We start from the raw sequence: 21589 nt of genomic DNA on the forward strand, positions 1-21589 counted from the left end.
GTGATTGAACATTGACAAACTCTGTTTGAGCAGGTGCATTGTGCCGATTAACAATCAACATCACGAAGATGCTGCAAAATGATCTGTTGATCTTGGTCAGGTGTTGTGACTCATGGTCTCCCAGTTCGTGGCCTGTCATTGACAGAGTGTGTCTGGTTATACTGTCTCGCCAGGTTTGAAATTGCTGGCGATGAGCACCCAACACGACAAGCCATAGTATGCTGCCCTAGTCTAGCCTCCAACATGCCGATTGAACAAAGGCGCTTCTCTCTTGACAGACATGGCATACTTCTTTTTTTTTTTTCCCTGCGATTTTCTTTATTGCTTTTATTCAAGCTTGCAATTTAACAGCTGAACTCATTCTATATCCAGTGTCCAATCAACTAACTAATTAGGGGATTAACTGCATATGCTTCAGTCATATCACTGAAGCATGTCATGATCAAGGATGAATGATTGAGTGATTAAAAAGAAACCAAAAACACTGTCAATGTCCACTAAAATAAATTTTATATATATATATATATATATATATATATATATATATATATATATATATATATATATATATATATATATATATTATAAAATTGTAAGTTTCTTTTGATGTTCGGTATATTATTGTTTTGAGAGTCAGCTTTTCTTAGGGAGCCCCCCTAAATTTCTTGTTTAGAAAGATACAGGGTATAAAATTGTGACAGAGTAGCCGTCGACAACAGTTGCGGTTCAAAGCAGTAGGAAACCGCTGTATTTATAATTTCTTTAGCTTTAATTTAGCAATGGCTCTCATTTCTCTCCTCTCACTCGCAAACTTAACTTCTCTTGACTCTCTCAACTCTCCCGCCACCAGATCCCGCTTCTCTCTTTCAAAACTGTCATCTCCACAGACACCCAAGCCCCTCCCCCTTCCTCACTCATTGGTCCAACACTCTGATCATGTCAGACTTCCTCAAACCCCTCTCAGTGACACTCTCACACACAGGCAGTCTTTCAGCTGTAAGTCACACAAGCACACAAACACAGAGAACACTAACAGATCTGAACAAGAATAACAGTTTACAAAACAAATATTTACAGAGCACTCCCATCCCCTTCCCCAGCCCATAATCAAGTCAATTCCCACATTGTTCTCAGCTTTTTGAAGCAACGTTGCATTGTTTGCTGACTGACTTCCAAGCATGCTTAAACTAAATAAACCTGACACTGCATACAGGGATTTAATAGCCAAGCGACAGTACATGAGTAATCTCTCAGTAAGTGGTAAAAACAACCGATTGATCTGTCAAGCTTTTTACTACAGTAAAATGCTGCCTTTTTATTGAAATCTAGGTGAATGGCAAGGTAATGAGGTGAAAACAGCAGATCTGTGGATTAGTAGGAGTGATTACTACAGTATAAGCAGTGTGTTTGTTAGTGAAATCTATATGAATGGCACATAGAGATCCAAACAGCTGGGTGTGCCTGAAATATACGGTGTGCTTAGCACAGAATAAACAATGCCTTTGTTATTGAAATAATAATCTTTATTCTTACATAGCGCCTTTCATAGGTGCTTTACAAGATACGAGACTAGGGTGTGTGAACTATGCATTAGCTGCAGAGTCACTTGCGCACAACAACATCTCACCCGAAAGTGGCTGAGCTGGGATTTGAATCGGGGACCTCCTGGTTACAAGCCTGTTTCTTTAACCACTGGACCACACATCTACATATAGATCAATGGGAATGGCCAACACTATTTGTCCAATATATGAAATAACCCTGTATGCTATAAGTGGTGGCGACTATAGTACAGTTAGAGAGTGAGAATTTAAAACAGAACTGCAAATTGTGATAAAATGTAAACAAATGCCTAGACACACTGATGGTGTTAGCTTGAGGCCCATCTGGGGGAGTAAAGACAACAAATATAGGTCTGGTGGACCAGACAGGAATACCAAATGTGTAATTTATACCACCATAGTTGGTGGGGCTAAAATTATAAGTGCCTTGAAAAGCAGTTTAGGCACTCAGCTATCAGATGGTACATTCACGCTGTTACCACCACAAGTGGACAACAGTTAAGGTAGGTAATGATAATATTTTGGAAAAAAGGCTTTGTTTCTTAAATGTGGTGTACATTATGTTCTGTATGTGTAAACAATGACAAATGTAACCTGCATTAAAAATCAATGCTTCGAATCTAAACTTCTGAGCTGTCAGTATTTCTCAGAACACCATATTAGGTGACATGAAGAGGGAAAAGGAAAAAAAATAATAATAATAAAAAATAATAATAATAATAATAATAATAATAATAATAATAATAAAACACACAGAGAAAGACACATTACCAGTGTTCTCTTTGGCTTTAATGTTTTACTAGGATAAAAAGGGCCTGAAACTATCCAGAAACAAAAGTACAACTAAACCAACATTCTTAACTCTTATGTTCAGAAATGATAAATTCATGATAGAACAGCTTATTAAAAGACAAAATCTACACTTCATGTCACAGTTAGCACCTTGTCACGTCTGCAGGCAATCAAAAGGTAATGTTTATTTAAGCTATGACTTCCTACATATTTTATTAAGAACAATGCACTGGTCAGTAAGAGCTTTCAGTAACTTGGCAAACTGCCTGTGGGCCATTCACAACACTGTGGTACAAAATGCTTACACCGGTTTTAAATTTTGTCAGAGGCTTAATTCAAACACTAACTACAAGCATTAGGGTCATGAGATTTGGCTCTGTATGCCAAGAAAAGCAAAATAAAACTAATGAAATAATAAATGTACCTTGCTACACAGCTGCATAAATTGCATCCCCATTTCCTTTTATAGAACTACTTCTGGGAAAAGTACAAGATGGTAAATTTGTATCTGGGTAACCTCAGTACTTCCAAAATGTGTGAATTCTGCAAAACTGGTGCAACTGTGTTTTCATTAATTAATGAATAATGGAATGCTATGCCATAGGTGATGTATTGCAGACTTTCTATCTGTGCCCAGTGCCCATTACAAACAGTGTCTGCTCTCCACACACAGGCTGTAGCACAGGTTTTGATACCCTGACCAAGGTGCCCTATAGTTTTCAGCAACTCAACTTATCAGTTTGTTCTCAGTTAATACAGTACAAATATTTCTGACTGTAAATGGTCAGAAAATATGATTGTTGAACTGAACAGTCTATTGTATACTGAACTATTGGTAGAGGTGTAGTTTAGCAAGTGTATTTAACATTAAAATCCTGTACTGTAATTCTCAGATATAGTTGGTCACTGATGTAAAAACCTACTCCAATACATTGCACACATTTATGGATAACAGTGTTTTAGCCATTCCAGTAATGGTTCTTTACATGAGACACGTCATACTTCAAATAAGCCTTAATATAGTTGGCAACTAACTTACCTTGGCACAAGAAAAAGCAAATATGAATGCAGCAAATGCTTACCGCTGTTAATGTATAGGTTTAATACTGAAACACCAAGTTCATTAAATACACTGCGGCATGTATCTCTAATGAACAACAGTGAGAGAATTATGATATCTCCCTGCAATGCTTCAGCAAACATTAAAATGCAGCTTCTTGTTGAAGGTATATTGTTTAATATCAAAGACAAACCTTGTTAAAACAGTAAAATGACACTTTAAAATTTTCAGTTTAAGGGTAATTAAACTGCTACTGTAATGTGTTGCAGAATTCAAAACCACCTGTGCATTACAGTATGCAAATAAGTAATTTTTTAATCGCTTTTATCAAAGTTTGTCTTCAGCTCCTGATACTGTGAAACCTACCATTTTGCATGTAATACTAACAGTGCCATCATAACCCTTGACTACAGCATTAATATGTCCAAAGGTTAAAGACAATGTGGCACTGAAATGGCAAATGTTCACTGGCCACCACCTGCAACTGAACTTTATTGAAAGAATCTTCAAATATAACTGTGCACCAACAATAAAGACCCTACAGCATATTAAAGTGTGTAGTATATATTATTCATCTGGACAGAGGTTAATGTGACAGTGAAAGGGTTCATTCTTACTGACAACATCGGTAATGGAACTAAGAAAATCTAAAATACAGCTGTTTACCAAACAATAGGAAACAATTCAAATTGTAATGTCTCCATAAAGGTCTCCAACACATTTAGCATGGAGGGTTTATACAGCAAGGGTATGCCAGCAAGACAGACATTATGAAAGAGTTGATAACAGAAAATACATATTGTATCATTAAAACTTCTGATTTTTGGTTTTAACCAATGAAAACCGATAACACACAGATACAAAACAAATGGAAATCGGTGTTTATCCAAAAAACACTGGAAATGGTTACTGAATTAATGTTGACCTGACCCCTTTCAAAGTGGGGGGTGGGGGGATTCCCAGTTCAGTTGGGTGATTTCCTTCCTTCCTGACTTGTATGTCACATTGATTCGTTCTGAAAACTTTAAACTCACCCCAACTACTACATTTATATTGGAGAATTGTAACATGCTTGCAAGCGTTAAAACACAGTTACAATTAGAAACATCACTGTTCTTGCTAGCAAGATTTGAAGCTATATTATAGTTTGATAAGGAGGATTTACTGTTGGAGAAACATGCACTTTAAGAAATCATAGTTTAACAGATTAACTGTTTAGTTTTAGATTGTTAATATTTGGGTTTCATTTAGTTAGTTAGTTAGTTAAGACAATTTGAGTTTAATAGTAATTACTAGAGCAGGAAGACTGATAGTAAGGGAAAAGCTTTAAAGTGCACCAAATGCAATTTAAAAGTGGGCCCTGTGCTTTGTCAGAGAACACATTGTGGGGTAAAACCAAAAGCTTAAAAAATCTCCTTCCTTTTTTTTTTTTTTTTTTTTTATAACATCAGGGTTTCCTGAGTGGAACATCAAACAGGCTTTGATGTTAAAATCACTTAAGGTAATAAAATGAAAGTGGACCCATGTGGTCAATTATATTCTGATAGGTTAAAGAATAAGGGGTGATGTCTAAGAAACTATATTAAATCCCAACATTGTATTGTCTTGTTGATTCCGTTATGACCTGTGCTTAGGGAAAATGGAATTCCCAACCGCTGTACTAAATTGAATAAAACATTTCTGTTGAAATCTACAACAAAAGTTCGGAATCACAACTATATACTCATGGGTGCACGAAGAAGAAAAGAACACTAACTAACTTTCATTTTTAAAATCAACATTTACACACTTGTGTAATTCAAAACAGAATTGCAAATTGTCGCGAAATGTTAAAAAAAAATGCCTACACACACACACAACCCCCCAGAAGACTATGCCAGTGACCATAAGGATTTTGTTGTGGAAGACAGCAAAGGGAAGTAGGTGCAATTAAAGTGTGCAAGTACTGTCAAGTTACTATACATATACAGACAGAAAAAAATGCCCAAGAATTTTGGAAAGTAATCTAAAAATCTGTTTAAGAGATACAAATGGCAAAATTGTAGATGAAGAACAAACAGCAAATATTAAATGATTACTTTTCACAAGTTTTTACAAAGGAAGATACAGACAACATGCCCCACGTCATCCAGTTCCTATCCAGTTTTAAATAACTTTAGCATAACTTAGGCAGAAGTGTTAAAGGGACTAGGAGCTCTTAAAATAAACAAATTCCCTGGGCCGGATGAGATCCTCCCACTAGTACTCAAATACATGAAAGAAGTTATTTACAAACCACTAACCAAGATCATGCAGCAGTCTCTTGACACAGGGGTGGTACCGACAGACTGGAAAATTGCAAACGTAATACCGATCCACAAAAAGGGAAACAAAACTGAACCAGGTAACTACAGACCAGTAAGCCTGACTTCTACTATATGCAAACTATAATAAGATCCAAAATGGAAAATTACCTATATGGTAACAGGGTCCTGGAAGACAGTCAACATGGTTTTAGAAAAGGGAGATCGTGTCTAACTAACTTGCTTGATTTTTTTGAGGATGCAACATCGATAATGGATAATTGCAAAGCATATGACATGGTTTATTTAGATTTCCAGAAAGCTTTTGACAAAGTCCCACACAAAAGATTAATTCTCAAACTGAATGCAGTTGGGATTCAAGGAAACGCATGTACATGGATTAGGGAGTGGTTAACATGTTGAAAACAGAAAGTACTGATTAGAGGAAAAACCTCAGAATGGAGTGTGGTAACCAGTGGTGTACCACAGGGGTCAGTATTAGGTCCTCTGCTATTCCTAATCTACACTAATGATTTAGATTCTGGTATAGTAAGCAAACTTGTTAAATTTGCAGATGACACAAAAATGGGAGGAGTGGCAAACACTGTTGTAGCAGCAAAGGTCATTCAAAATGATCTAGACAAGATTCAAAACTGGGCAGACACATGACAAATGACATTTAATAGAGAAAAGTGTAAGGTACTGCACGCAGGAAATAAAAATGTACATTATAAATATCATATGGGAGATACCGAAATTGGAGAAGAAATCTATGAAAAAGACCTAGGAGTTTTTGTTGACTCAGAAATGTCTTCATCTAGACAACGTGGGGAAGCTATAAAAAAGGCTAACAAGATGCTCGGATGCATTGTGAAAAGTGTTGAATTTAAATCAAGGGAAGTAATGTTAAAACTGTACAATGCACTAGTAAGACCTCATCTTGAATATTGTGTTCAGTTCTGGTCACCTCGCTATAAAAAAGATATTGCTGCTCTAGAAAGAGTGCAAAGAAGAGCGACCAGAATTATTCCGGGCTTAAAAGGCATGTCATATGCAGACAGGCTAAAAGAATTGAATCTGTTCAGTCTTGAACAAAGGAGCAATCAACAACCTCAGTTGATCATTACAAATACATAGTACATAAATTACTGATGTCAACGAGGTGATAACATTCAATTAGCCTTCCATTACAACACAGCAGCAGCAAAGATACAGCACAGTTGACAACAATATAAGCAGAATTAAAACACAATTATATTGAATTAAATTAGAGGAATTGATCTTCATTGTCCAAATGGTTCTAGTGTTTAAGTTTTGATTAGTACTTCTTACTAAGTCAGTCAAGTCAGTCGTATGAAATCAAGTGACAGGAAGCAAACCACAGTTCGCAGGATATCAGCACCCCTGTCATAGACGTGAGGAGGACTTGTGTGGATACAACTAGTAATGAACCTAATGAACCTTGCGAACCCGGTCAGACTAACCAGCGTAAGAGAGAAAAGAACCTCAATGGGCACAAGCCTGGAGTTAAATGGCCAAGAGCTTGTGAGAAAACTGTGTGGGACACAGTAAACACAGATCTCTGTTTTACTTTGGAAAGGTTAAGTGGAACAGTTGAAAAGAAGCTGGATAAATTAGGGGACATCATCTATGCATATGGAAGCGAGAGGTTTGGAATTGAAAAAAGGAAGGAAAAAGTACAAACTATTCCTGGAAAGTCTAGACGGCAGCAGGAGAGTGAACAACGGAGCAATGAAGAAAAGCAGAACAAAGTCAGGAGGAGGGACTCAATCTGTTACAAATGGTCATAAAAGATAAACTTGCAACATTGCACAGAGCTGAACGCCTACAGAAACACTACAAAAAGAAAGAGCTGCGAGAACTAACTTAAAAGATCCATTCAAATTTGTAAAGAAGATATTCACCAGTGAGAAAAATGGCACACTAAAATCATCTAAGCTTGAGCTGGAGAGACATTTGGAGGAAACACAGATTCAAAAAGGCAGGAGCCTATGTCAATTCCTTCAGACATCCCACCTATCAATCATCATCTCCAGGGCCCAATGGAGTGCCATACAGAGTGTACAAGAGTGCTTCTGGAGTTTTACGAATCCTGTGGAAACTGATGAAAGTGGCATCAGAAAAACAGGTTGTACCAAGAGCACGGCACCGAGCAGGTGGAGTCTTTATACCAAAAGAAAAAGATTCTACAAGCATTGGCCAGTTTTGTCCTATTTCCCTATTAAAGGGAGAAGGCAAGATTTTCTTCAGCATTATTGCGCAGATTGTCAACATACCTATTGAAGAACTGCTTCATTAACATTTCAGTACAAAAAGCAGGCATTCCAGGTTTCCCAGGATGCTTATCCACATCAGCGTAATCTGGCAACAAATTCAAATCAGCAAAAAAGGAGAGGAAGGAGCGCCATGTGACATTCCTGGATTTGGTTAATGCATATGGTTCAGTGCCACATGAACTTCTTTGGGCAGCATTTGATTTTTTCAGCGTACCGATGACAACAACAAAATTTAGTGAAAGCCTACTTTGGAGATTTGCAATTTAGTTTTTCAACTTCAGAATTCAGCACTACATGGCAATGCCTAGAAGTTGGAATAATGGCAGGATGTACCATTTCTCACTGGCTTTTACCATGGCAATGGAGGTAATTATTAGGGCATCAAAATGGGTAGTGGAAGGAGAGTGCTTGGCTTCTGGAATATGACTACTACCAATTCGAGCACACATGGATGACATGACAACAATGACTACAACCGTAGCCTGCACTAATCGGTTATTGGGCAAATTAACCAATAACATTGAATGGGCACGAATGCAATTCAAGCCCACTAAATCAAGGAGCATCTCTATAATTAAAAAGGCAGAGTAGTAGATAAAAGGTTCTACATTAATGGTGAGGTAATACCAACAGTGGCCGAGATGCCAGTTAAAAGTCTAGGGAGATGGTACGACGGGGATCTAAAGGACAAAGTTCGTGTGGGAGAAGTTGACAGCAAGCAGTGGAAGGGTTGAAGAGCACAGACAGCAGCGCTTTACCAGGCAAACTAAAACACTGGTGCTTTCAGTTTGGTCTACTGCCAAGACTGCTGGGGTCACTGACTGTGTACAAGGTTTCCTTGACAACAGTTGAGAAGCTGGAAGCTTTAAATCAGTTCATACGTCAGGAAATGGTTGGGAGTTCCACGCTGCCTCAGCAGAGGTAAAGGTATGGTAGAGGTATGGTAAAGGAATACTGCAGCTACCAATCTCTGCTCTAACCAAGTGCTCCAAAGTCTGACTGGAAATGACATTAGTAGATTCACGCGACAAATGCGTAAGGGAGATAGCACCTGTGTTGAAAACGAAGAAAATGGATGGCAAAGAAAGCTGTGGAAGATGCTAAGGCTGCCCTTAGAATCTGAGAATTATGGGGCAAGTTCAGCATGGAAAAGGAGGTTTTGGTCTCAGTTCAGCTCAACAGAGGAAGCCTGTAGTCAATGAGGTGCAAAAGCAGAAGGAAAGGATCAGGTGTGTAAAGGCCATTTCCCAGGTCAAGCAGGGAGAATGGATGAGATGGGAGAGTGTGGAACAACGCAAGATCGGCTGGCAAGACCTGTGGACAATGGAAGAGAGCAGGATCAGTTTCCTCATCAGATCAGCATAAGATGTTCTCCCAACACCACAGAACCTAAACCTCTGGGTGGGTGAGGATCCCTCATGTCCTTTGTGTTCATCACCTGCAACATTAAGGCACATTTTGACAGGATGTAAGGTGGGTCTTAGCCAAGGACGGTTTAGTTGGCACCATGACCAGGTGCTGAGATGTTTGGCCTTAGCATTGGAAGACAAGTGAAACCTGACCCATAAGTTGCCATCAGTTCCATCAAAGTATTACATAAGACAATATTCCTCTGTCCAGGAGAGCAACCACCAAGAAAAGGTGTTAAAACCAAGCCTCGCCCAGGACAACTGGAAGCTATTTGAGACTGGAAGGTGCTGGCAGATGTTGGTCAACGGCTTATTTTTCCACCTGAGATTGTCACCACTAACCTTCGACCAGACATTGTCTTGTGGTCTGGATCAGCACGCCTTGCTCATCTGGTAGAGTTAATGGTGCTTTGGGAAGATGCTGTGGATGAAGCGTATGAGAGGAGGAAACTTCGGGTTGCTCAACTAACTGCTGAAGCGGAAGTGCGAGGATGGACAGTCCGAGTTTACCCAGTGGAGGTGGGTTGTCAAGGTTTTGTGGCACACTCTACAACCCAGTTTCTCAGAGACGTCGGGTTCAGCGGTCAAGAGTTGCGTCGCATAGTGAAAAACTTATCTGAAGCAGAAGAAAGGAGGTTGAGATGGTGGCTGTGGTTGAGACGGAAAGATTCTGGATGGGAATCTCAAGCACAATAGAGAGAAAGCAACGCTGATGTACAGGTAAGTGAACTGGGCTGAGCCGAGTGGGAGATGGAGGGGGGTGATGCTGGGATGCCAGAATCACTGTTGAGCCCTCTTGAGGTGTCGTGGGCTAGTCAACGAAACAAAGGATGGAAGGTGCCCACTTGAAGACCCCAGAGATGCACCCTACTTAGCTCAATCCAGACGCGCTGGGGAGACCGCACTGGGTTGATCCCGGGAGCCAGCATCGCAGCCGTTGTGTGTGCTGATGCGCTGGGGAGGCAAAATGAGCTGATCCCTGGAGCCAGCATTACACTTCAGCAATCAACACCAGACAGAAAGATATTTACATCATCAGATGGAAAACAACGTAAATGGATATGGATGAAGATGCAGATGGGTCACATTAGTTTATTGCAAAACTACGTCTTAGTTGGTGCTTATCTTGGCGAGAGCCGAGTTCAAATCAGCATGAAGTTCATCTTACCTCTCATGTAATGGAAATCTCTACATAGCAGTAAATTTATCACACAGTTTATAAAAAGCAAAAAGAAACTCACAATATATAAAACCGAACAGAAGCCCTAGATATATAATGGTAAATTACACCATATTTAAGTGTATTGTATATGCTTAACATATTTAGCCATTGCTCAGTTATTTGTAACACTAAAAAAACAGAACTAAAATTAGACATTTTTTACAATATAGTACGATAATTTCATACAGTATACAAAAAGCAAAAGTCCCTCAAAAAACGATTTACATAAAACTCAAATTCTGTAGCTAAAAGTACCAAAAGATTAAATTAATAAAACCCCAAAAAATAAAAGCCCTATGTATAACAGTACTATTGTACTAGTGCTTTATCACAATATTTAGGGGTGACATTGTTTGGAATGGCTGGCTGGGTGAATACAAAGAAATGCAAAATCATTTATTTTCTTACAATTCGTGGTCAACATTTTCAGCTAGATTGCTTGGCTTCCGCAGGTCAAAAACAATAATCACAGTAAATAAACAAACCTGTCAGCTAGATTTTAACACTTATTGTAATCCTTGTCGATTCCAACAACACTGAATCCTGAAACAGCATTTATACACAATATACAATATACCTTGAAACACAATGAGTACAGTTAGTTACTCAGCAAATATGAATTACACATTTTTGAAAATGTCTTCACACACAAAATCCCACATACTTGGTATATTAAGTTTTTAAAGTTTATTCTGACAAATACATTATTAACCAATAAAAAAAGTTCCTTTTGCCATTTGGATTTATTTGGTTGAAGTCTCATTTTTGTATTACTGCATGACGATTCAGGTCATTAGTTAAACATGTAACAGGAAGCCTTTGTTGATTTTCTGTATGCACCATTGCAGGCAAGAACAAATACCATATTGGTGCCAAAATTTACAGTACACATTTTATCAGGAAACTTCTAAAATTCAACTTTTCCTACTGCTATTGGTGTAAGATGGAAAAAGATCCCTTAAAAACAATGCTGCAGCAATGAATATGACTGAATGTGTTCTTTATCATGAAGAGAATTTTTCAAATAAATCCATTACCCAGATGTAGGTCATCATTGCATCTTTAGAAAGGGCCAGGGCAGTATAATGCATTGATCATAGGTTAACAGAATACACAATTGCAGTTTCTAAATACATGTATTACTGGCCTTCAAGATACACAGTAAAATATAAAATAGAAGAAATAGAAAGGGATTCAGCATTATGTATAAACAGATACACGTTCAGATTCTTAAGTTGTTCATGAAACGTGCCTAAGTGTTAGACTGGAAACTTAAATGTATTAATAGAATATATGTACAACACAAACAAATCCATACCTTCTTTACAAGCAAAAGCTTGACCAGCAGAAATTACTTTATGGAGTTCGGGATTGTAACGGGTTCCTTCTGGAAAAATGACGAGATACATCTACAAAAAAAAATTGAAAACAGGTTAAATAAAGCATCACAATTATTAATCATTTAATTGAAATCATTTTTAAAATTAAAATAAACATTTCTAAATTATTTACATAGGATTACATAAAAAAGAAGCTATGCCTGTGGGTTTATCCAACACCTTATTTCAAGGCTGAACTTCCTACAGGCATTCATTACTGCTAAAATAACGTCTGCAAATTCATACACGTTTCATAGGATTGCATAGGAGTAACAACTGAATAGCATGTGTTATGATTGTGTCCAGAAATGATTTCGAGTGGAATACCAAAGGAGTAGCATCTAATTTATATGCATTTGCAGCCATTATTTTAAAGTGTAGCCCAGGCTTTACAGTACTTGTATCTCCCCAGAAACAATCCATGTATCGGGAGGGGGGGGTTAGAAACTTGTAGTTAAATGCAAACTAAAGACCATTTTAAGCCATGGTTTCAAGAGTTAAAAGGATTCAAATGAATATAAAAATATTTATTTTATTTATTTTAACTGGACTAAACATTTATTCAGTGATGCACACTAAAAAGCACTTACGTTTTTAAAATGCCATAAAAAAGCAACCTTTTGAACTTAACAGCATTGAATGCCAGATAATAGGCCTTCGCAATGCAGTTCTGCGCAATACTATGCCGCTTCATACTTTACCAATCATGTTTTTAAAGAAACAACTGGGATATATCATGTGCTGTCAAGTGGGTAATACAATTCTAAGTCAAGACGACAGAAAACACAAGGCTGCAATCTAGCAGAATGTACTAGTAACTCAGTCTTTCAGCTATGCTGCTCAGAGAGAGTCATGGGAAAAAGTCACTTGGCAACAAATACTTCTCTTCAAATAGAAAATGATCAAGAGATTTTGTGAAGAATACAAATTGTTAATCTTAAAATGCCATTTATAATTTAGATTGATTTGTTTTGCTGACATATGCACATTTGTGAACAATTTACCACTGTATTACACTTTACATGCAACCTCAAGCAACTTCCAGCTTGCATTTGTGTATGTTTTTCAGAGAAAACTGGCAAAATAATTATTGATCACAAATTGGACTAATGCACAACTTGTACAATATAATTTTGCACCACAATAAAAGAAGAAGAAAAAAAATCTGTTAATGGTTACAAAACTAGCAACAAACACAAACCATACCCCAGGGCATAATCACAGGGGAATGTTACAGCATATTGCATGTTTTGTAAACATGAAGTAAAATAGATTTGTGAAAAAAGACCTGTGAGCAGAGGTTGAAACGATGTGGAAGTGAAATGGATACTGTCTACTGGACATCATTTGTAATGAACTTAGGGAATCATAAAAATACAGCTGTGTACCATGTATAATGACACTGGGGGGTATTCTTAAAGATTGACTCATCTTAAGCCTTACTGAAATCATTCAAAAACTACTCTTATGACAACTAACCCCTCTAGTGAACTTGCAAGTGTATTTATTCCTGCAGCAACTCAAAATAAAAAAATAAACACACACACAACAGTACTTACTGGGGTTCCTAATTCTGTTTGAGAAATAAGCTTGTTTCTCATTGCTTTTTCATCAAATTTGGCACTTCGCTTCACATAAACACCTCCATGCTACAAAACAAAACATTAATTATATTTCTTTCAACACTATACAGAGCTACTTACTTAGTACACTGCACTCTATATTAGACTACTATTAGTCATGAATCTACTAATCAGTGTCATGATAAGTAATTACAACATCAAAAGTCATGTAAACACAGATTTACAAAAGCAAATTGAAAAATTTGAAAGAAACGTAACACTTAGAAGTGCATGTATACTGTGGAACTTATCAGAAAACCAATATTCCCGATGTGTTGTACATAAACCTATACAAGAGAGATTTGCATACCTGAGAAAAATACCATCCATATAACGGAAGCCATTTCAATCCATCTTTTAAAACATATCGCAGGTGTCCAAGGGCATTCTGTCTGATTGCGAGCATGTCAGCGATTATCCAGTCAACTGCAGAAAAAAAGACAACCAACCTTTTGTAAAGATTTGTGCAACACACAACTTGCATTAGGCTTTATATCTTTTGTTCAAAGAAAAAAAAGTTATATTTTTTATACTGCTAAATACTGGTTTTATTAGTTTGAGATAATGTCTGCAAACAAATATGGATAATGGAAAGTAACATACATTCAGTGGATTCATCAGCAGTTTTAAAAAATAAAATAAAAAAGGCCAATAAAAAAATACAAAATGGTGTAAATTAAGTGGAAATGCCTACTTTCCTTAAAAAAATATTGATGCAAATGTACATGTGAAAGTGTAATTAAACATGTACTGTACAAGTGGATATAGAGATTCAATAACTTAGGAATGTCCATATCACATTATACTACAACTGGATGAAAAGGTCACGGAAAAGAAAATTAAAGACATATGTTCTTTAAAATTCAATGATTTGAACTACTGTACTGTATATGAATATCATTGAAAAGTGACAAACCTGTACACTGATGATTGGAAACGTAGACCACATTCTCTTTGTTCTTTGGTATATCTCCATAAATAACTACCTGTAATTAAAGACAGGATAAGGAGATATATATATATATATATATATATATATATATATATATATATATATATATATATATATATATATATATATATGATCTCGGGGGGTAGATCTATATTAAACAACACACATTTTGACCTTTTTGAAAACGGAAAAACTTGCCTTTATTATTTCTTTGGCAAGTTTTATTTATTATATTTATATATATATGCTTTAATAAAAGAAAAACTATGTGACTTGTTATTGTAATGAATAGAAAGGCAAGACAAAATCCAAGGATGACTGAAGAAAAATAATTTACACCACAGGGAAATCACCAGCCATATTGTACAAATTTAAACTTATTCATAACATTTCAGCTCAAGGTGTACTGTTATGAGAATGAGATCATTCTTTTCTGTATGTTTCCAATTATCAAAGAGTGGCACTACACCAGAAGTCACTGAAGCAAGCATTCTTAAGCTCCATGAGAGGAAAGTGTAGTCTGGGCATTTGCTCCTGTGTAGTTTACAATTGGGTTTGGTCTTTAGCAAGCATTGTGAATTGTTCAAGAAACTGTAAAACACCATAAAGGTCTATTTACACCAGATGCGATGAGATTTGTCCCGAGATAAAATGATACTTTTGCTGCGACACTACCTTTCACACCAGTGGTGACAGGCATGCTTAAAAAGAGATAGGCGACTCTCCTCTCATTGAGTTCTTGGAAGCAAAATGTCTTCCAGGAAAGAGAAAGAACATTGGGTTATAATCATAACCATGGTTACCTGAAATAGAAATGTATCCATTACAGAATGGGTATTAATCCTCCAATACAGTCTAACCTGAATAGATAGATCAAAGCTGCACAGTGCCAGTGACACAGTCGCACCCGACCCCATGGGCAAAAAGGACTGCTGACATTGTCAGAATTTTTCCTTCAAGACTTGCTGCAATAATTAATGCAGTGACATTGAAAGGTAACGGTTACATTTCTATTTCAGGGAACCATGGTTATGAAAATAACCCAACATTCCCTATCAAGTACAAAATGTAACCATTAGCGAATGGGTGAGCGTACCAAAGCCGACGCAAGGCAATACTGCAGAACGACAGGACTGCTACAAGGCTAAACCAAGGTTGCCATGTCTGTTACCATTCGGAACCCCAGTAACAAGTAGCTAGGGTTAAAATTTGACTTAAGAGGAGGCGGGGGAAAAAATCAACAAAAAAACAGAAGGGAGACCAGATCAAAACAAGGAAAACAACTCAGGTAAGACAACCATTAAATGTATTTATCTAAATGTTAGAAGTATCAGAAACAAAATGTTAGAACATGAAGCTATGGCACTAACAAGTAACTATGATGTGATAGGTGTTACAGCAACTTGGTTGTCCAAGAGTGATGGAGACGAATATAATATTTGTGGGTATACACTGTATAAAGACAGGCAGGGCAGAGGAGGCAGAGGGGTAGCACTATACATAAGAAAATCTTGAAGCCCAGTTGTTAAATCTAGACAAAGAAAACAACGCTGAATCAATATGGGACAGAATAAAGGACAAAAATTCAAAGGGCGTAATAGGAACATGCTACAGCCAAATTCAGAAGCCAAGCAAAATAATCTATTATACAATGACATTAGAAATGTGTGTAGCAAAGAAGCATTACTAATGGGGGATTTCAACTTCTCCATATAAAACGGGAAAACCCAGTGGGGAGCACGATGGACAAAATTGAAATGGTGGAAATGACAAATGGCTCTTTCCTAATGCATTTGTCCAGGCAAGGACTAGCGAGGAGGCATGTCTTGACTTAGTCTTTTCAAATAAAAAAAGACAGAATAACTAAAACAGAGGTCAGAGAACCACTGGCAAACTCGGACCATAACATGGTCTCATTTAAAGTGATTTTTAAAACACAAAAAATAATGACTAAAGCTAAGGTTTACAATTTTAGAAAGGCAAACTATGAAGGTATGAAACAGAGACTAACAGAAGTAGATTGGAGTAAAATAGAGAAAACATCCACAGAAAAAGGACAGCTGTTTTTTTTTTTTTTTAAAGTGTACTTTTTTACAAAACAATTACATCCCAAAAGTAAGCAAATCTAAATCTAAAACAAAAATTGCCAAAACGGTTTAATAGATCAACTGAAACAAAAGTACACAGAAAGAGTACTTGGAAATGCAAAAGCAAGTCAAAAAAGAACTTAGAAAGGCCAAGAGATAGATAGAAATGAACACTGCTAAGGGGGCTAAAACCAATTCCAAAATGTTTTTCCCAATATTATAACAGCAACAGAACATTCAAGAGGAGGTTAAATGTCTAAGGAGATACAAATGGCAAAAGAAAAAAAAATTAAATGCTTACTTTTCACAAGTTTTTACAAAGGAGGATACAGACAATATGCATCACATCTCAACCTGTTCCTATCCAGTTTTAAATAACTTTAACATAACTGAGGCAGAAGTCTTAAGGGACTAGGAGCTCTTAAAATAAACAAATCCCCTGGGCCGGATGAGATCCTTCCACCAATACTCAAAGAAATGAAAGAAGTTATTTACAAACCACTAACCAAGATCATGCAACAGTCTCTTGACACAGACAGAATGGAGAATTGCAAATGTAATACCGATCCACAAAAAGGGAAACAAAACCAAAGCAGGTAACTAAAGGGGCATTCAGAACAGAAAATAGGAGGCACTTTTCTTATACAGAGAATTGAGGGTCTGGAAACAAATCCCCAGTAATGTTGTTGAAGCTGACACCCTGGGATCCTTCAAGAAGCTGATTGATGCGATTCTGGGATCAATAAGCTAATAACCACCAAATGAGCAAGATGGGCCGAATGGCCTACTCTCATTTGTAAACTTTATGTTCTTATATGTTTATACTGTAAAGGGTTGAGCTTGAGGCTGCCCTTAACTCTCTCACTGCCCGCGGTGACTAAAGTCGCCCACCCGCTGAGCATTCTATACTGCCTGAGGAAACTATAGTCACCATAAACACTGATCTTTTTTTTTCATTTTCTGTCCAATGAAATGCTCGTTGCCGAGTAAAACGTTGCACATTCATAAATACACGTCAAAGTAATGAAGTCTCGTTTGCATTTTGTTTGGAGAGCAGATATTGCAATGTCATGATCTGAAAGACGAGTGTTGTAGTAGGAGATTGAAAAATGGAGAGAGACCAAGATATAAGAGAGAACGGAGATTTGTTTTTGTTTAACTGGGATAGCGACAGTGATGAGGAATTTGAGGGATTTACTAAGGAGGCTGTAGAAGGGCCGTTAGACGTAAACGAGGGTTGAGGAAATGGAAAGATCAGACTCTGAGGAGTTAGTGACAGAGAGGGAGGAGACAGCCGGACTGACATTGACAGGAGAAGAGGCGCGCCAAGAGGAGTGGCACGAAATGACAGGCATAGAGATAGAGAGCACTGGGTGGGTCAACCCTACTGAAAACAGCAGGGAAAGAATAATTGAGCTCAGTCCATCACAATCTGGGCCAACAAGAGTATAGAGTAGTGCTGACCCATACGATTATTTTATTAGTATATTCACACCTGATTTGATTGAGTTGATGGTGACACAAACAAACCGGTATGCTGACGCGATTCGTACTAGCGGTACTCTAGCCCCCCATTCCCGCTTCCACAACTGGAAACCTAGCAATCGACAGGAAATGGAAATATTTATAGGACTCCAAATTGTAATGGGTTTAGCCGTAAAGCCACGTATTTCTGATTACTGAAGTACTAATGTTCAGTTAGTTACCTGGACACCTAATTTTTCAAATGTGTTGTCCAGAAAACGCTATGAGATTTTAAGTTCTGCTCTGCATTTCGCCAACAACAGTCTGAGAACTGAGAGGTTTCAGGCAGGTTACGACCCCCTGATTAAAGTCCGCCCTCTTCTTGATAAATTAATTGAAAATTTCCAAAGAGAGTATTACCCCTTCCGAGATTTGGCTGTGGATCAGTCGATGATATCTTTCTGTGGACGACTCGTTTTTCGGCAGTTCATTCCAAAGAAACGTCACCGTTTTGGAATAAAAAAAATTGTCCTCACTGACTCGCACACAAACTACACTTATGCATGGGATGTGTACATCGGAGGAGCATATTCCTATGATAAATATGTGGGAATTGGTTACAGTGTAGTCATGCAGCTGCTGAACACCACAAAACTGCTAGGAAAGGGACATGTAAAGTACACTGACAACTTTTACACTTTCCCTGCTCTCTGAGACACAGCATGAAAAAAACACCGGTGCTTGTGGCACAGTCAAAGTAAATTGAAAAGGCATGCCACAGGAATTCAAAAATAATATAATGAAGCCAGGAGATCCCCCGTTGTTTTTGGAGAAAGGGCCTCTTATCTACAATCTTTCAAAGATGCAGGAACAGTTACTTTGCTTTCTACCGTGCACAACACATCGGTGATATCAAAGAGAATCCGTAGCAAGGGGCCAGAAGGGTTTTGAGTAATCCGAAAACCAGAGCGTTGAGGATTATAATCTATATATGGGAGGTGTAGACAGAGCTGACCAACTCTGCTCTTATTACAGCCTTCAATGTGCATAAAATGTTATTTTCTTTCTTCAGATATTTCTACAATATTTAAGGTAATAAGCAGAAACATTTAATGCATTTATGTGAGGAAAACTGGACATTTGAGAAAAAACAGCAATTCATACATAAATTATAGTTGCATATGTAGCAATGCTGATCTAATTATAATCTACATATAGGTGCAAGTTTAGTGACAATGGGCAATATTTTGACAGGGAGAAGACAGAAAAGGAAGAGGAGCTTTTTTTGCAGGTCAGACTCTTTTAGAATGTTGTTGGCCATCTTGGTTGGGCAGGCTGGCAACACAGTGTTCCAAAGCAGGAAGGCAGTGAAAGAGTTAACACTCTTGTTCCAAAACCAGGGTTTTGTGGATCCATGACATTCTGTCGATAGAACCTAGTAAGGTATGGGTAGTAGCTTACATTACTGTATTGCAAATATCATCAGCAGATGCACACTGGAATAAAACCCACAAAAATTGCCATACCCCTGTAAGGAATAAGCAGTGAGTTTTCCTGGAGGGGACAAGCTGGACAGCTCATATGCAGTCTTGACTGTGTCTATGATCCATTCAGACAGCCTCTGCCTAGACAGCGCTTGACCATGGAACTTTGTTCCAGAACAGACAACATATCGACCAGACTGCCTCCAACTTTTTATCCTGTCAACGTAGCACGCCAATGCCCACACTGGGCAGTTCCCCATCAGACTGGAAGGAGGTGGAAGAAGCCTCCATTCCACAGACTGGTTGACATGGAATTCCAAGGCAGTATTCGGCAAAAAAAGCAGGACTGGTACGAAGCATAACCTTTGTCCTGGCTTCTGCAAAAATTAAGCAGGCTTTTGCAATCGAAATGCTTACATATCACTCACCCGCTTAGTGGATGTGATTGCAAGCAAGGAAGCCACTTTCTAAGCTGAGTGCAAGAGCTCAAAAGAAGGCCTCATAAGTGCTTCAAGAACCACGTTAAGCCTCCAACAAGGCCAACGTTCTTTGTTAGGTGGCCAAAGCCGCTGAGCTCCTTTCAAAATTTAAATGTAGAGGGTGATTCCCCTTATCAACACGTCCTGCAAAAGTACAACTGCCATGGAACAGGTTGTGGGGTCAAACACCACACCTGAAACGTCTCACTTGTACCCATGCAGAAAATGTGTGGACACTGCTCTGACATTGTACATGGTGTCAACAACCCTGTCAGCAAGCCCCAGACAGCTCAATGTTGCCGTTCAGTGGCCAAACCGAGAGTTGCAGGCTCGATGGGTTGGGATGCCACAATGTCCCCCGCACCTGCCTGGTCCTGTGTGATTTTCTCCAGACACAGCAGGTGAATGGCGAGTGGTAGGAAGGCATACTTCCAAACGATTATGTGGAGTGCCATACTACACAGTGCCCCAGCCTAGGCTGGATGCATTCAAGGTGATGTCTACCCCCCCCCCCCGTGACACTGCCCAACGCAACAGTGCCCAAACAACTGCAGATGGGCAGGTTGTTTGCACCAAGAGAATGCCCTTAGCCCTTTTGCTGAATAGCTCCAACAGACGGCTATTCTCTGCACTCTGAAGTCCGACAAAAGTGGACAGCATGGACCCAGAGTCCAAAGCACACTCCTAGAGAGGAGGCTGTCTGCAAAGGTGTGAGCTGGCTCTTTGCAGATTCACAGTAAGCCCTAACCATAAAAGGTGGCCGAGGAACAGTGACATGCGTGTATGTCCATGCTGGAAACTGGGCAAAACAAACCAGCCATCCAATAACAGAGCACTCCGATACCTTTGAGTCTCAATGGGGCCAGCCTAGCTTCCCTACATCTCAAAAAAAATACTCAAGTGTTCCGGTGTTTATGGGGATATGGAATAAGCATCTTTGAGCTCCACCTTGGTGAACCAATTGCCTGGCCTGAATGACTGCAACTAGCTGTTGCATCGTCACATTTTGAACATCCTTTGGCTCAAAACAGGTTGACCTGCCTAAGGTCAAGGATTGGTCTGAGGCCACCATCGCACTTGGGCATGGAGTAGAACCCACCCTCCAATTGGAGGGGGTGTACCATGTGAACAGCCCGTTTTTGCAGCAGAGGTGCTACCATTTCAGGCACCATAGCGGTGTCCTGCGAGTCCGTTACTGATGCTGCAGTCACGCCCTGAAAGAGAGGGGGATCGTGCTTGAACTGCAGCGAGTAGCTGGTCTGAACAGTAGTAAACACCCAGATGTCTGTGGCGCACCAACGGCAATACTCCAGATGGCCTCTTCAGAAGAGGAGCTGAAGCTGTGGCAACAAACCTCTAGGGCCGCTGCTCACCTTGTGGCTTAGCCTGAGGCTCTTGCCTCTGTGCTGGGAAGCAGTCTGGCTGCAGGCGCAGCTGGTTGTGCTGGTCCTTGAAGCTGCTGGCACAGGGATAAAAACCCAGGCATATGCAATACCAA

At 38.7% G+C, this 21589-nt stretch overlaps 1 protein-coding gene across 1 annotated transcript in view; it reads right to left on the reverse strand.

Annotated features, from left to right (window-relative positions):
- Positions 1–21589, reverse strand: part of agpat5 (1-acylglycerol-3-phosphate O-acyltransferase 5 (lysophosphatidic acid acyltransferase, epsilon)) — a 44647-nt gene that overhangs the window by 19370 nt on the left and 3688 nt on the right. Inside the window, exons 2-5 of the mRNA XM_041250141.1 lie at positions 14542–14611; positions 13936–14051; positions 13563–13652; positions 11943–12033 (exon numbers count right to left, since the gene is read on the reverse strand). Of these exons, the coding sequence (XP_041106075.1) occupies positions 11943–12033; positions 13563–13652; positions 13936–14051; positions 14542–14611 (367 nt within the window). The remainder of the gene's footprint in view (positions 1–11942; positions 12034–13562; positions 13653–13935; positions 14052–14541; positions 14612–21589) is intronic.

The sequence above is a fragment of the Polyodon spathula genome, chromosome 5 (genome assembly GCF_017654505.1).
Source record: "Polyodon spathula isolate WHYD16114869_AA chromosome 5, ASM1765450v1, whole genome shotgun sequence".
NCBI classification, from domain to species: Eukaryota; Metazoa; Chordata; class Actinopteri; order Acipenseriformes; family Polyodontidae; genus Polyodon; species Polyodon spathula.